The sequence below is a fragment of the Acipenser ruthenus genome, chromosome 8, assembly GCF_902713425.1.
Source record: "Acipenser ruthenus chromosome 8, fAciRut3.2 maternal haplotype, whole genome shotgun sequence".
Classification (NCBI taxonomy): domain Eukaryota; kingdom Metazoa; phylum Chordata; class Actinopteri; order Acipenseriformes; family Acipenseridae; genus Acipenser; species Acipenser ruthenus.
Window position 1 is genome coordinate 29,310,229 of NC_081196.1, and position 15,621 is coordinate 29,325,849.

Below are 15,621 nucleotides of genomic sequence, written 5' to 3' on the forward strand. Positions count from 1 at the left end.
GTTTTTAGTCTTGATGTCTGCAGATGGCGAGAACGGTTTAAGTCCATAGTGTTTGTTTCTCTCGCTACAAAAGAAAATCCAAAAAGAAGTAAAGGACAGAAAAGTTATTCCCTTTTTTCGTTAAACTACATTGTTTTGTTCTATTAAATGCAATGCTGCTACTGGTCCGCAAAAGGAATTTACGAACAGGTTAGGGGAAAAAAAAAAACATTGTTTTTGTTTTGCTATATGTATATTATTTTGCTGCTATTGTATGCATTAGCTGCTGGACTTTCCGGTAAACTAACAAAACCCATAGTCTGGGGCTCCCGAGTGGCGCATCCGGTAAAGGCACTCCACGTGGAGTGCAGGATGCGCCCTATAGCCTGGATGTCGCCGGTTCGAGTCCAGGCTATTCCATTGCCGACCGTGGACGGGAGTTCCCAGGGGGCAGCGCACAATTGGCCAAGCACCGCCCAAGGAGGGTTTAGGTCGGCCAGGGTGTCCTTGGCTCACCATGCCCCAGTGACCCCTGCAGTCTGGCCGGGTGCCTGCGGGTTTGCCTGTAAGCTGCCCAGAGCTGCGTTGTCCTCTGACACTGTAGCTCCAAGGTGGCTGCAGTGTGAAAAGAAGCGGCTGGCTGACGGCACACGCTTCGGAGGACAGCGTGTGTTCGTCTTTGCTGCTCCCGAGTCAGCGCAGGGGGTGGTAGTGGTGAGCCGAGCGTAAAAAAAAAATTGGACAGTCTAAATTGGGAGAAAATAAAAAAATAAAAAACTACTAAATAATAATAAAAATAAATAAATAAAAAAACACTAACCCATTAACCACAGTGGATGTTATACACTTGCTAATGCTTTTGTACTTTACTGCCTGGGACAGGAGCTTTTTTTTTATGTGATCCATATTGCATTATTTTGTGTTCTATGTGCCCAAGGATGTTTGAATGTTAATTAAAATGATCATTAACAACAGTGAGATTTAATTATCACATGCATGTGATTTCTGTCATATGGTACAAGGCAATAAAGGCATACACAGTTTAACAAGCCTCATGCCCAGCCATGATCAGCAAAGAAAAAAGCCTACATAAAGTATTCAGAGAAGTTATCTAATTCAATTCAAAGACGCTTCCTCATTATTATTATTGATTGGTACTAAAAAAATGTGTAAATTGAAAATAAAGTAAAAGTTAGGAAATATAATCTTGCAATTAACGGTGTTGTGTACGGTGTACTCACTTATTTCACACTTTGCATATGATTCGTATAAAAATTAGCTTTATACTGGGGTTATTTGTATCTGAATATCTCATAGGGAGCGCAAAACAACCCACGAACACATATGAGTGAGTCTCAAAGGGGCTGACGGATCACTCTGTAGTGTATGAACTATACTTAATGTGTACAAAAGGACCTTTTTATTTACACAAGGTGTGTGTATTGTTTAATTATTATTATTATTATTATTATTTTACATTTTGACCACTTTTTTAAACTTTTAAATTGTACCTGCATGGACCTCTGAGAACTACATTTCCGTCATCCTCCTGCTCACTGGTAAATCCATCTCAGTTACATATGTGAGCAGGAGAATGATGGGAAATGTAGTTCTGAGAGGTCCATGCGGTACATGGGAAGCCATCTTGAGGCAGGGAATGCAATGTAAAAGTTAAAAAAAGTGGTCAAAATGTAAAAAAAAAAAAAATTGTGATTGGTTGGTTTCTGAAAGTGACTTGTAATTCTTGTTATTGTTAAGGTGAAGCATGATTAAAACAAGTTGAGAACCCCTGACCTAGGATGTAATATCTCACGACACACGCAACTTCACTACACAAAAGTACAGTTCTTGTACGGTATTTAGAGCTGTACTGAATGCACACTTTTTTTTTTATTCGACTGCACACTGTTAAAAGAACTGAATGATTACACTTACATAATATGAATCAAATCCAGTAACCTCTGCAATAGATTAACATTGTGTGACAGCTAGAACAATCAATTTAGGAGTGTTAGTTTCCTCACCTCTAACATAAGCTGGGTAAACTCCTCATTACTCAGAAATGAAGGCTTCCAGTCTTGGTTAATGACAGTTGTTTCGGTATTTGATGATAGTTCTTAAAAAAAAAAACAAAGAGAGATCATCTATTTTAAGTGTGTGAGTTCATTCACACAACCCCTGCTTTTCAAGCATGTCCCAGGGGAGGAAGACAAGCAACACCCCAAAATACTAACCGTAACACCATCCAAAAAACAGTTTCCTGTAACAACATACAGTAGAGTCAACTATCCAATCTTTGATCAACCATACTGTCTAATCAACCGAATGCACCTGTAATCACGTGATGAATTACGTGTGGTGTATTACGCACACAGCTTCTGCTGCTAAAACGGCTACAAGATTTAGCTGCCAAAAAAAGGACCAGCAGACTGAGGCAAATGAAACTAACAGAATTATTCAGACCACAAAAACCTTAGATGGAGCATTGTGTGCTTTAATTGTTGCAGTTAAGCAAATTAGAACAGTCACCTCGTTCTTGATTTTTCTTCTATTTCGTCAGTAAGGGCTGGAGATCCTGTCTATGTTATTTGTGCAGCTAAGAACTTTTATTGCATTCATTTCATGTTATTACAATGCCTTAACAGCAAGTATCAAAGTATAGAAACATTTTACTGAATTTTTTAAGTTTAATGATTCCTGAAATTCTGTAATGTGTCAAAGTTGTACTGAATTGTATTCTTTGATGATTTTCAAAGTTTGGTAAATGGTATATTTTAATTACAGTATTTCATTACCTCAACTGTAGGTGTTAAAGTTTTACTGAATTGCATTAATTTACTGATTTGTAAAGCTTTGTAATTTTGTATGCTTAATGTGATAGACTAGGTTACTAGCTATATATCATGAGTAGGTACTTGTGTACTAAGTACTTGTGTATGTTAACTTTATTCTATACATTATTAAAGGTACAGTAATTGTTATTAATACCTATTCGATTATCCATACAAATGGATTATGCAAACTAGTATCGGTCCCATTTAGTTCAGATAATTGACACTACTGTATAATAAATTAAACCATTAATACATATTTGATATAAATCCATAAATCTGATAAAATAACTGACAACAGATTTTTAGGCCAATCAAGTTGTACGTTTTCTGGCCATTAGCAAAACTTGTCCTATAACATATAATAATGTTTAATTATGCACAGTTCAAGGGTAAACAGATTGCTAGAACTCTTGAATTTGCTGTACCAAGAAGGTCAGAACTAATGCTGTTACTGATGCTGTTACCGCTGTGTTTCTGTAGAAAGTCAATGGTCCGTTCCAGCACTGTGGTCTTGTCCATTTTACGGGTATTTCCTGGAAGCATCGTGCCAAGCTCTTTGATGAGAACATTGAACTGGTCTCGTCGCTTCTTCTCAGACTTGTTACGTGACGCCCTGAATAAGTCGAATGAAACTGCTGAATAATATTACATTAACATATTGAATTACATAGCGCTTTGTAGTTTTCCATATCTAACATGAAATACAATACGGTTCTACTATTTTGGCTTCCGGTAGACATTTTGCAATATAATTTTGTAGTTTCTTTGATTACATGATGTTAAATAACATTTTTTTTTTAATTGTCACAATCCTAAAATTTCAGGTGATGCAAAACATTTGGCCATAGCTGTACATTATTAAATCCTTACAGCTACAAATCTGTTCCTATTCATTTTGAAAACATTTTGTGATAGGCCAAATTAATGTTTACATTTTATACAAAAGCAATACAATTTAATCTAGCAATACTTTGCCTACATTGGAGATGTTACTTAACATTGTTGATGTCTACAGCAGTTGAAATGCTAACATTTTCATTTTAACCCAGCTCCAATGTTTATTACTAGCAAAAAAGTCAATAAGGTTGTAAGACACGCAGGTAATACATTTGTTTTATTGTTATCAAAGTTGCATGCATTGTCTCATTGAACTAGAATTTAACAACAATACTTATTTTTCTTAATTGTACAACAGGTATCTAATTGTGTTGTGTTCTCAGTAAGCCTAAATGATCTCACCTCTTTGCCTTGTCCTTCTCATCCATCAGATCGTCCACACAACTGTTTCTGTGACACAAAAACAAAACAAACACACATTATATACCTGGAAATTGAAAATATGAAAACACTCCATGGTTGTCATCATCCACATCACAAATCACCCCACACAATTCGGCACAGTTGGCAATTAGCTTATAACTGAATGGCAGGGGTCATCAGGTCAAGGTTGAGGTGCATTTGCAAAGCAGTGAGGGGAAGTTCCCTTTTTGTTTATCAAAAATCACAAACACCAATTATTTATTATTAATAATAATAATAATAATAATAATAATAATAATAATAATAATAATAATAATAATAATACTGCTTGTAGTTAATTTGGCTGACTAAATAGTTTGGTTTGAAGGTGGCAGGTTTTTTCCAAGTCCTTTGAAAATTACATCATTAGACTTGGATTTCATATGCTTCATCTAACTGTTTACTGTTTTACTGTTCAAAAGATAAAAGAAATGCTTCTAATTATATTTCCATTCATGTTGAATCCTATGACCTTCACCTAAATGTCAGTGGTCAAATGTAAAAAGGAATATTACATATAATTAACTTGAAATATACTGAGAAATATTTGTACAATGCAACACATAATGGTCTTAACTGCTGCATGGGGGCACACTGCTGTCATCAGGGGCTGGTGAAGCAGGAGTTTAATATAGCCTTTCACCATTAACAATGGACATAAGCATAGCTACACTGTGGCCGAGTTGGGGCGAAATTCCTGCAAATCCGGTAAAAAAATTGTATTTTAGGGTAGTGGTGCATAAGCGTAGCGTTTGGCGTTATAAGCCGATCCCATTTTTTGTGTATGGTTACTTCCCTACAGTACTGTAGGCTATAAAAAACAAAAAGTAATCTGCAAGCCACTGATTCACGTGGAATACCCATTGGCTGGATATCTCCGTCTCAGCCACGGAAACCATACACAGATGTGTAATAAAAATAATGTTTATTAAGTGACTAGTATTCTGATTGACTGGATATACCTCAGAAACCGTGAAACGGTTGTCTTCACTGCCGATTCCACAGTTTAAAATATAGCTAGACTTAAAACTTTACACAAAGTATAGATGAGAATAAATGTTCATGTTTGGACTTTCTTGAATGTTATCCATGTAACCCAATGCCAAAAGGTTGGCTCTTTCGAGAGCAGAACATTAAACATGGACCAATTTAGTTGACAGTTGACCAGAAAAGCAATACTGTGAGCTCGGCTTCCAGAGTTCCTGTGTATTGCACGTCCAGTATAACTTATTTTAAGAGAACTCGGAACTACTGTACGTCGCAAGGAAAGATTAACAGGTCCCGTTATCAGCTTTGCTTTGCCAGCAGTGCCGTTTACTGGTTGTTTGATACTATGGTCTTTTTCATTTGTTGGCTTAGGGCTATATATTTGTAATCATTATTGACAAAAGATATTTGTAATTAAAGACTAAATGCAATGCTAGCTTCTTATTACCCAGTGGTTATAGTTTTGCCGGCAACTCTAATACAACTGAATGTTTTGTTTATTAAGTGCTTTCAAAACAGTTTATAATGTATAGTTTCAAAAAATGGTACATATTGGATAAACAACTGGGTAGGATGGGGCAAGACGCACAGTTTCACCATGTTGAAAATATTGTTAATTCACAAGGTTTATATATATATATATATAAAATAACTACTGACTTTTGTATACGCACAGGTGGCAGTAGTTTAAAAGTGATTTGTAAAATTCCTTTGGAAATCATATGCATTACCAATATTTTTAACATGGGTGTTTTGCTCTAACTGAGCTTCTTGCCCAATCTAACTCAAAGGTGTGAATAGTTGGCAACTAGCGTTTTCTATTCTACAGTAAGTGTTATTCATAATTGCCATGCTTTAATAAATACAATAGTTAAGCTTTCAACCGATGATTATAATTTTCAATCTGGATGTTTTGAAAAAATAAATGGAAGAAAGGATACACCTTGTTTAAGAATATGAAATTATACTCATCTAAGATAAAAACCTATTTTAATATTTGGGCCTAGCTATTTATAAGCTACTAGGAATGTGCATTTTGGTTTTATGAACATTTAAACTCGAGTTTTAATAAAAAAAATATTATAAAAATAATAAATTAACCGGTAAATATATAGATTCACCAGCTTACTGGTCAATGTATAAAATAACCAAGGAAATAATGCAAATAATGTTTTCAAAAAGCAAACGTTAACTCTGCGCACATCACTCCAGCACTCATTCACCCAATCACTGAAGTGAAATGCAGGCGCTTTCCGAGGTACTACAACAATGGAAAACACCTAGCGATCATACAAGGTTCCGTCCACATCTATACAATGATTACATTCAAAAGAACAATTGTGATAGCAGCATCACTAGTGTTAATACATGTTTAAAAAATAAACAGGGAAGCTGCAATCATGATCATTCTTTCGGACTGAAACAAAACTAATCACTTTCCCAAACACGCTTTCTTGGTGCTGAAAGAATAACTCCCAAAACAGAATCAAGAGTACAGCACAATATCATAGTACATACCGTCGGTGTGTAACATAGACTGAACCAGCAGATACTAAACAACTACCTGTATAATGCAGGAAAGCTTTACTTTAATAGACACATACAGCAGTATATCAACCCGAGATCGATCAAGCAAGAGTTTGCACCTTACCTTGCATTCACATAGATTTCAGTATCAAAGACACTGCTTATAGTGTAGAAGGCTAGGCTACTGATTACTGTATTGGTAAATTTTGTTGGCGTTTTGAATGTAAAATGTAGGAAAGGTGCTCCTTTATTATTCCACTGCCCATTCAGCCTGTTTTATTTAAGTTGAATTAATTGCCTCCCAGGTTTGTCAAGAAAGTATATATATATATATATATATATATATATATATATATATATATATATAGGCTATAAAAATAAAAAAACTGGTGATTCCAGCGGGATTATTAATATTATGAATTATTGTTGTTGTTGTTGTTGTTAATGTACAGTGCCGTGAAAAAGTATTTGCCCACTGTCTGCTTTTCTGCACATTTTTCACATTATTATTATTGTTATTTTTTAGCAGACGCCCTTATCTAGGGCGACTTACAATTGTTACAAGATATCACATTATTTTTACATACAATTACCCATTTATACAGTTGGGTTTTTACTGGAGCAATGTAAAGTACCTTGCTCAAGGGTATAGCAGCAGTGTCCCCCATCTGGGATTGAACCCATGACCCTCTGGTCAAGAGTCCAGAGCCCTAACCACTACTCCACATTGCTGCTCCATTATACTTGGTCAGATTTTTTTGTGGGTTGAAGTTGTATATAGAGGGAGTCTGAGAGACAAAATGACACCAAAGTTTGGTGCTTCTTTCATTTGTTTGGTGTGCAAGGTAATCAAACATGCAATCTTCAGGTGTGAAAAAGTTATTGCCCCCCCCTAGTTAACTCAACCCAATTAAAGGGATAATTAGAGTCAGCTGTTTGAGTACTTTGATTAACAACCAGGCCTGATTTGGGCCAGTCCTGCCCAATATAAATCTGACTAACTTTGGCCCTTACCATCAGAGTAAAGTTGTCAGCACACAGGTTCTAGAGGCACATCATGCCACGAACAAAAGAAATTCCTGAAGACCTCCGGAAAAAAAGTTGTTGATGCCTATCAGTCTGGAAAGGGTTACAAAGCCATTTCTAAGGCTCTGGGGCTCCACCGAACCACAGTCAGAGCCATATTGTCCAAATGGAGAAAGTTTGGGACAGTAGTGAATCTTCCCAGGAGTGTCCGTCCTGCCAAAATCTCTCCAAGAGCAAGGCGTAAAATCGTCCAGGAAGTCACAAAGAACCCTAGAACAACGTCCAGGGATCTGCAGGCCTCTCTCGCCTCTGCTAAGGTCAGTGTTCATGACTCCACCATCAGAAAGACACTGGGCAAAAATGGGATTCATGTCAAAGTAGCAAGGCGGAAACCATTGCTCACTAAGAAGAACATGAATGCTCATCTCAAGTTTGCCAGAAAGCACCTGGATGATCCTCAAGAGTTCTGGAACAATGTTCTATGGACAGATGACTCAAAAGTGGAACTTTTTTGCCGGTATGGGCCCCGTTATTTCTGGCGAAAACCAAACACTGCATTCCACAGTAAGAACCTCATACCAACAGTTAAGCATGGTGGTGGTAGTGTCATGGTTTGGGGATGCTTTGCTGCATCAGGACCTGGACGCCTTGCCATCATTGAAGGAACCATAAATTCTGCTCTGTATCGGAGAATTCTACAGCGGAGAATGTCAGGCCATCCGTCCGTGAGCTGAAGCTGAAGTGCAGCTGGGTTATGCAGCAAGACAATGATCCGAAACACACAAGCAAGTCTACATCAGAATGGTTGAAGAACAAGAAATTTAAAGCTTTGGAATGGCCTAGTCAAAGTCCTGACCTAAACCCCATTGAGATGTTGTGGCAGGACCTGAAACGAGCAGTTCATGCTCCACGGCGCTGTGAGAGAATAATCAATAACTACAGGAAGCGTTTGGTTGCAGTTATTGCTGCTAAAGGTGGCGTAACCAGTTATTGATTAATAAATAAATGAAATATGTATCACATTTTTGTGTTATTTGTTCACTCAGGATCCCTTTTATCTAATATTATGTTTTGGTTGAAGATCTGATAACATTCAGTGTCAAATATGCACAAATGCAGAAAATCAGACAGGGGGCAAATACTTTTTCATGGCACTGTATGTATGTATTTTCTTATAACAGACTTACAGTTCTTAACGGTTTGATAAGCAGGATCATGGCTGATACTGAGAAAGAAAAAAAGGTACTGAAACAGAAAACAAGAAAAAAATGTAAATGAACTAGAATAGGTAACATGTACTAATATTTGTGTGACACCTGTCAAAATTATGGAGACAGAAGTAGTGAAATCATAAACTCACTTCCCAGCAAACAGCACAGCATAGATACATCTGTTTGAATTCCGTCTGTGCTGGCTGTCTGACGCATGCATGGTTCTGCAGGAAGAGGGCAGTCGCCCTGTAGGATCTGCCCGTCAATCATGGCAGTGATACATAGAGGTTGGGTGAGGGTGTATGGTCTCTGCCTCTCTCTGAGTGGTTGGGAGGCGGGTCTTGGGGGGTTGCTGGGCCTATAAAAATGACACTTTGTTGTTCCCTCAGCCCAGCCCACCTAGGAAGACAGACAGCGGGAGCTCTACTTGAGAACAGAGAAAGCCGGAAAAGAAAACAAAAGATAAGAGATCAGTGTTCCCGAGGGGGGACGTGTTTTGAGATAGCTGGGGAATCCTGGGCAATCCCAGAAAGTATAAAACAAAGGGAATAACAAAGCGTAGGCTGGAGACCTGGGCCGTACGAATAGCGATGGTTGGGGACGCTGCATAAAGCAGCACCTTTTATTTTGAAGTTTTATTACTGTGTTTTATTTTCACTTTTCCTTTGTGCCTTTTGTTTTCATTATTATTTTGAGCACCTGCGTGTGCACCACGTGTGAATGGACAATCTTTTACCATTGCTGGGATTGGGTTGTGCTCTGCAAACAGTGCTACAGTGCCACCTTGCGGCGGAAATAAATCAGTGCGCCAAGCGGTGTTGCAAGTTCTGTCTCCTGTGTGTGAGTGATTTCCCCCACCCTTCCACATGGCTCTATAAATATTTTGCTTATTAGCCATGCTAATGCCTGTGATAATGATAAACATTAGATACAAATGTATGCATGTGCGTAAATTTCATATGCTTAAGCACAAAATTATTTGAATTGCTCCAAAGGCCAAATTTGAATGGAAATGGCTAAGTTTTGTGATAAGAGTGACAGGCTTGCAATACGGAGAATGTTTCCATTACATGCGTTTAGCTAAGTGCCCTATCCTCAACAATACTGGCAAAAGGCCGAGTGCCCAAGGGCTCAATCCGTAAAATATCCCTGTAGTTGCATTCTCCAAAGGATCCCTTTCCTTTTCATGCCACTCACCCGGTAATTCCACACTCAAGTGTAAGGACACAGCTGGCTTTTTTTAAAATATTAAAGTATTTTTTTAAAGTATCTCATTGATTTCAGAAGCATACTTTGACACCCATGATCTGCATTCCATGCTGTTGACTATGACATACAGGTGTGGTAGGAGCAGGGTGCGTGGTGAGTGGGGGGCAGTTGGAAGGGGCTTTCAGCAGGAGTATGAGTAAGGGATACACATGTGCAGGCTACATCCACAGGCAGCGTTCTTGGCTGGCTCCATGCTGAAATTCCTGTCTTCAGGGCCTCAGAATAGTGTTTTCAGCATTGTGGGTTTGTTTTACATTCCACACTTCTGTAAATATGTTTATGTATAGTGTAAGGTGCACAGTTCCTAGCTACTCAGCACACTGGCTGACAGGTTTCTGTAAAATAAAGAGTGGAGTTTGATGCTACAGATATATTTTGTCTGTCTTCTTCATGTTGACACTTATACAGTTAGCAAGTCACTACAATATATTTTTATTTAAGTTATATGTTGAATAGCCTAAACTATCCTGTGGTCCATTGTTTCATTTCTCCATTTATTTTTATATTTTGTGGGGGTGGGCATGCAACTTCGGGGGTGCCAATACTACCGATTTGTGTTGAGCTTTGATTCTGCATTTCCATGTGCAGGTTACATTTGAGTGTAGACTCGTCTGAGGAATATTGGTATGTACTGTACACCTATGATAGCTGCTTGGCAGGGTATTGTTAACAGTCCATTGTCGTGTAGTATTCCAATTCTGCGCATTCACATGTAGCTCTTGTGCATTTCTGCTATATTGGTATTGAATGTGCAAGTGGTTTTGCGAGGCACAAACACATTTGCGAATTGAGCAAAAAACTGCTATTTTTCAACTTTGCGCAACTGTTTTGTGCCATGTTGGAAAATATAAATTTCTGTGCAAAAGCACTAATTTTTGAGAGGCACAAATTTTGCGAGGGGATTGCGCATCGCTTCGAATATCTGGGCCCACGTGTCAGGAGCTGAGTGGTTTGGGAAAGAAGTGAATGTCCAAACAGCAAGTACAGCGGTCAAAACGTCCGTATTTAATAAATCAGAATCCACCACCTATACCAGCAATGGTATGGGTTTTTTTATGGTGGGTTTGCAGTCCCAAACAAAAAGAATAAACAAATAATCACAGTCCAATATGTCCACCTTTGTGCGCTGAAAAGTGCTCTGCGTTGCTGGCTGTGCTCGTGCTGTGCTGTGCAGAGGTAGTGGTGCTCTCGGGTGTATGTACTGATGCAGCTCCCAGTCCTACTCGTACTGTACAATACAAAAACAAAACAAACAATAACAGCGTTCCAAAGTCCCCAAACTATTCCCTGTGATCAGCATGCGCCCCGCTCTATCCAATCGCGGTGTGCCCGACAGCTGATCACAATAGATTTGTTTGGCAGTCTTGCAACTACGCCCTTCCTCCAAGATGGCCGACTTCCGATTCCGTCCTACAATCGAGTCGGCCCATCACTGTGAAAGCGTACCACCAACCTTATCTAGCTCCCTTCCTGGCCGGGAGGTAGACTTGCAGCTCAGATTCTTTCTCTACTCGTCACAGAGATTTATTCAATTTCTATAAGAATTGTGGGGTCGGTACATATTGAAAACTGAATATGAGTAAACAGGAAATGATGCTTGGCACTGTCAAAAAAATAGAAAGTTTCTAACTTAGTGGTATTTGTATTTTTGCCCCAGTGGCAAAACTTTCCTGACTACGCCAGTGACAATGGATTCTTTGGAGGTCTCAACTTAATCCTGAATGGATAGTAGTTTACATCACAAATAACTCCAGAATTGTGAATTTGAATATGGACAATTCTGTTTGGTGCACTTTGGAGTTGTTAAATGAGCTTTTTAAAATTATTATTTCTTGTTTTGAACATTAACAATAGACAGTCCCTGTCTACAATGCATTGTCCTTTAGTTTTTGTTTTGAATTGCTTTTTTCTTTTTTTTTAGGAATTCTAGAGAAAGGTTATTGGTGGTAAATATGAAGTTTTCAAACCATTAAAACAATATAATATTGACAGTCGAAATATTCCCATAAAGCTACAGTAGCTAAAGCAGGTTGCTCAGTCATTGAATTTCCTTGATCATTTAATGCAAATTACTTCTTAACTGAGAAAGAAAGCACACAAACTCTCATTTGCATAAAATTAAAGACTTCCGAAGAGATAAAGATAAATGTAAATACCTTGGACAAAGCAGGCCTAATCCTAGTCTAAGTAGTGGATCTATAGCAAAGTCTGTCTGTACTAATGGTCTAATCCTAAATACCTCAAGTAAAACAAAGTACGGACCCACCTTTGGCTTTCACAAGTGTATTACGTAGTAGTAAGCTAGATATGGTATCAGGTGGCTGTTTTCAAAACGCATACTTTGCTCAGCACTGTGGATGTCAATACCGCAAAATGGTCCTTGTTTTATTAGAAAACTTTAGGTGAAAAAACAACACTAATAAATGTTTGTTGCCCTGGAGATATATATCACCTCAGTGCTTTTTAAGCCTATAGAATATGGGAATTCCTGTATAGAGATGAAAACTGGTACGGCATATTTGGCCTGGGGACTTCAAAAGTGACAAAAAGAATAATCATACCTAAAGCTAAAGGTAGTTTTTTAACAAGGATTTTAACACTGCAGGAAAAGTACTTGCAGTCAGTACTTGTTACATTCTTTAAATAAAAGAAAGTAAAAAATCCTGCAAATTCCTTTAATATTTTATTGTACTATTTAACTTTCATTAAAATATTTGAACACACCTTTTTTTTCTTTTATCAAAAAAAGCAATATTTTTTGGGGGGTGGTGGGCGAGATTCGACCAGCATACACAATGCAAAATGTTTTATGCAATGGTATACTGACAATAGCAGCACACAGGCAGCACACAGTCATCGGGAACATTTTTAACACAAATCTGACACTTTCTAGTAACTGTAAGTGCACTGAAGTCATTAATCATTCTGTCACCCCTGTGGGTGCCAGCAGCATCTTGACATTAATCATGCCCCACTGTCCCATTCCCAAACCAACCATGTCCAGAGGTGCTCCTGCTACTGTTATATATATATATAAAATGAAAGACAGTTTAATCCCATCAGATTCTATAGTGGGGCCCCCACCTTCACCCCCAAAAAGCTTTTCATAATCATACAGTAGCCCCTTGCTAAACCGGACATGTTTGTCTAACATAAGGAGGAGATTTCCTGGAAGCATCGTGCCAAGCTCTTTGATGAGAACATTGAACTGGTCTCGTCGCTTCTTCTCAGATTTGTTACGGGATGCCCTGAATTAATAGGAAATCAAATAACTTTAGAAAAATCATGTCAATGTTTCCGCTTATACTGTACAGCTATGGCCACAAGTTTTGCATCACCCTATAGAATTAACTAACTTTGCTTCATAAAGTCGAATGAAACTGCTGAATAATGTTATGTTAACATATGGAATTACATAGCGCTTTATAGTTTTCCATATACTTAATGAAAAACTGACACATTTTAAATGTGACATTTTGTAATCTAACATGAAATGTTCATATAGTTCTTGTTTTTTAAACTATGTCTCAAATTTTAGGTGATGCAAAACTTTTGGCCATAGCGGTATTGTAATTGCAGTCAGTGACAACAAAAGCATCTCTCTAAAATTCAGCAGAGAATCTGCTTCAATGATTTAGGATCAGGAACTTCAGGATTTTATTTCACATCCCTGGCAGACATACTTTGATTTGGATCACGATACTGTACAGGATTAGACAAAACGACAATAAACCACATGTGCTTATAATCTACCAGGAATGCATATCCCCCAGGAGATATGTTTGAGGCAGGCATCTGTCAGTATGTACAGTATGTACATCTCCAATTATGATGAAACTTGCGAAGGACCTTCTTTAGCACAAGTTATATACAATAGTCTATTTTGTTTGTCATTTTAGTTTTTCATTTAAATATATTAAAGTTACATACAACAGTATGTACTTTCATAGTTTTGCATATACAGTATCTAGAAAAATGTGTATCCAATTCTGATGAAACTTACTAAGGACATTTTTGAGCACAAGTACATGACTGTGTACAACTATGGCAAAAAATTTTGTATCACCTAGAATTTTAACATTTTGAACATCATTTTTATATTTTATTTAATATCATACTCAAAGAAACAACAAAATGATATCGAAAGCAATAATAGTACAGTATTTCATGTTTGATTTCGAAATGTCACATTTTTCAATTTGTCAGTTTTTCATTAAATAAATGGAGACGACATAAAAAGCGCTATGTAATTCAATACGTTAACATAACATTATTCAGCAGGTTTCATTCAGCTTTATAAAGTAAAATTAGTTCATTCTATAGGGTGATGCTAAACATTTGGCCATAGCTGTATACTAATTGAAGAGCGTGAAACCTCACAAGGTTGCTTGTGACACTCTCAAGGAATGTAAAGTTTTGTACGGTATTTAGAGCTGTACTGAATGCACACTTTTTTTTTATTCGACTGCACACTGTTAGTTTAAAAGAACTGAATGATTACACTTACATAGTATGAATCAAATCCAGTAACCTCTGCAATAGATTAACATTGTGTGACAGCTAGAACAATCAATTTAGGAGCGTTAGTTTCCTCACCTCTAACATAAGCTGGGTAAACTCCTCATTACTCAGAAACGAAGGCTTCCAGTCATGGTTAATGTCAGTTGTTACGGTATGTGATGATACTACTTCAGAAAAACAAACAAACAAAGAGAGAGAGATCATCTATTTTAAGTGTTTGAGTTCATTCACACAACCCCTGCTTTTCAAGCATGTCCCAGGGGAGGAAGACAAGCAACACCCCAAAATACTAACCGTAACACCGTCCAAAAAACAGTTTCCTGAAATAATGTATAATAAATTAAACCATCAATAATCATTTGATATAAATTAACCAGTATATGGAAAACTACAAAGCGGTAAGTAATTCAATATGTTAATGTAACATTATTCAGCAGGTTTTGACTTTATGAAGCAAAATGTGTTAATTCTATAGGGTGATGCAAAAAGTTTGGCCATAGCTGTATATGGAGACTGTTTGTCTGTCTGTCTGATTGCCTTTCTGTAGCTGATTCCAGAGTTTAGCATTTTGAACCAGAGATTAGAGCCTGCACCTTAATTTTAAATCCCTAACATTGTTTCCCATAGTAAGGAGTTCTTCCAATTTACACAACACCTAACAGCATACTGAAGACTACCATCTGTACAGCGCAGTGCCAGAAAGCTTGAATCCACCCATCCCCCTCCAGCCATGCTGAACAGGATTAACTTGCCTGTTGCTGGCAGATAGAAAAGTAGGTCAGTTCAACAACATTTTTCCATGGTGGTGATACGATTGTAATGCTCTTTCACAAGAGAGCTAATATGTAACCTGGTTTGATAAAGCAGGTCATGATCCCTTTGGTGGGGCAAAAAGAAAAACTGCCACTCATGCTGTGATGTGCCAAAATGTTATTTGTGATAAGTGGTATAATGTCCAGTAGGGATTA

At 37.6% G+C, this 15,621-nt stretch overlaps 1 protein-coding gene across 5 annotated transcripts in view; it reads right to left on the reverse strand.

Moving 5' to 3' along the window:
• The window catches only part of LOC117407107 (neuronal PAS domain-containing protein 2-like), a 91,089-nt gene that overhangs the window by 59,382 nt on the left and 16,086 nt on the right, over positions 1–15,621 (reverse strand). For all 5 annotated transcript variants that reach the window (XM_059028799.1, XM_059028796.1, XM_059028795.1 and 2 more), the window contains exons 2-4: positions 4,053–4,100; positions 3,278–3,426; positions 2,004–2,095 (exon numbers count right to left, since the gene is read on the reverse strand). In XM_059028799.1, the coding sequence (XP_058884782.1) occupies positions 2,004–2,095; positions 3,278–3,426; positions 4,053–4,078 (267 nt within the window). In that variant the 5' untranslated portion in view covers positions 4,079–4,100. The remainder of the gene's footprint in view (positions 1–2,003; positions 2,096–3,277; positions 3,427–4,052; positions 4,101–15,621) is intronic.